We start from the raw sequence: 396 nt of genomic DNA, 5'->3' as shown, positions 1-396 counted from the left end.
CTGGATGCTTCTGTCTCCCAGCTTTCCTATCGCTTCTTTGGTCTCTATGCTCGCCGCGGCCTAGCGAGATGGCTTCGCAGGCATGAAAGCGCTCTCTCCACCAACAGTCAGATTTCGTCCACGTCGGTCAGACCATCGCGGCGTCGGAATGAAGGTGTCCTGTTCGGCAATGTATTCTTGCCTGTCCCACGCCAGGATTGCGACAAAAGGTCACCCTCAACCCTCGCCATTGCAGGTCGGACACATCCTTTGAATGCTCGATTCACGCATGATGATCTCGAGTAATATATTATTAGATTTCCATCACGAGATGCTGCAACATATCTAATTTAATTATAATATGGTTTATTAGAGGGTCATAGTCTTTAATACTGGTCACATGATCGTATTTATCTA

At 47.2% G+C, this 396-nt stretch overlaps 1 protein-coding gene across 1 annotated transcript in view; it reads left to right on the top strand.

Annotated features, from left to right (window-relative positions):
- Nucleotides 1–379: 379 nt before the first annotated feature.
- Nucleotides 380–396, top strand: part of LOC119577522 — a 7,672-nt gene continuing 7,655 nt past the window's right edge. Inside the window, exon 1 of the mRNA XM_037925116.1 lies at nucleotides 380–385. Within this exon, the coding sequence (XP_037781044.1) occupies nucleotides 380–385 (6 nt within the window). The remainder of the gene's footprint in view (nucleotides 386–396) is intronic.

The sequence above is a fragment of the Penaeus monodon genome, chromosome 10 (assembly GCF_015228065.2).
Source record: "Penaeus monodon isolate SGIC_2016 chromosome 10, NSTDA_Pmon_1, whole genome shotgun sequence".
NCBI classification, from domain to species: Eukaryota; Metazoa; Arthropoda; class Malacostraca; order Decapoda; family Penaeidae; genus Penaeus; species Penaeus monodon.
This window is presented reverse-complemented; position numbering and strand designations above follow the sequence as displayed.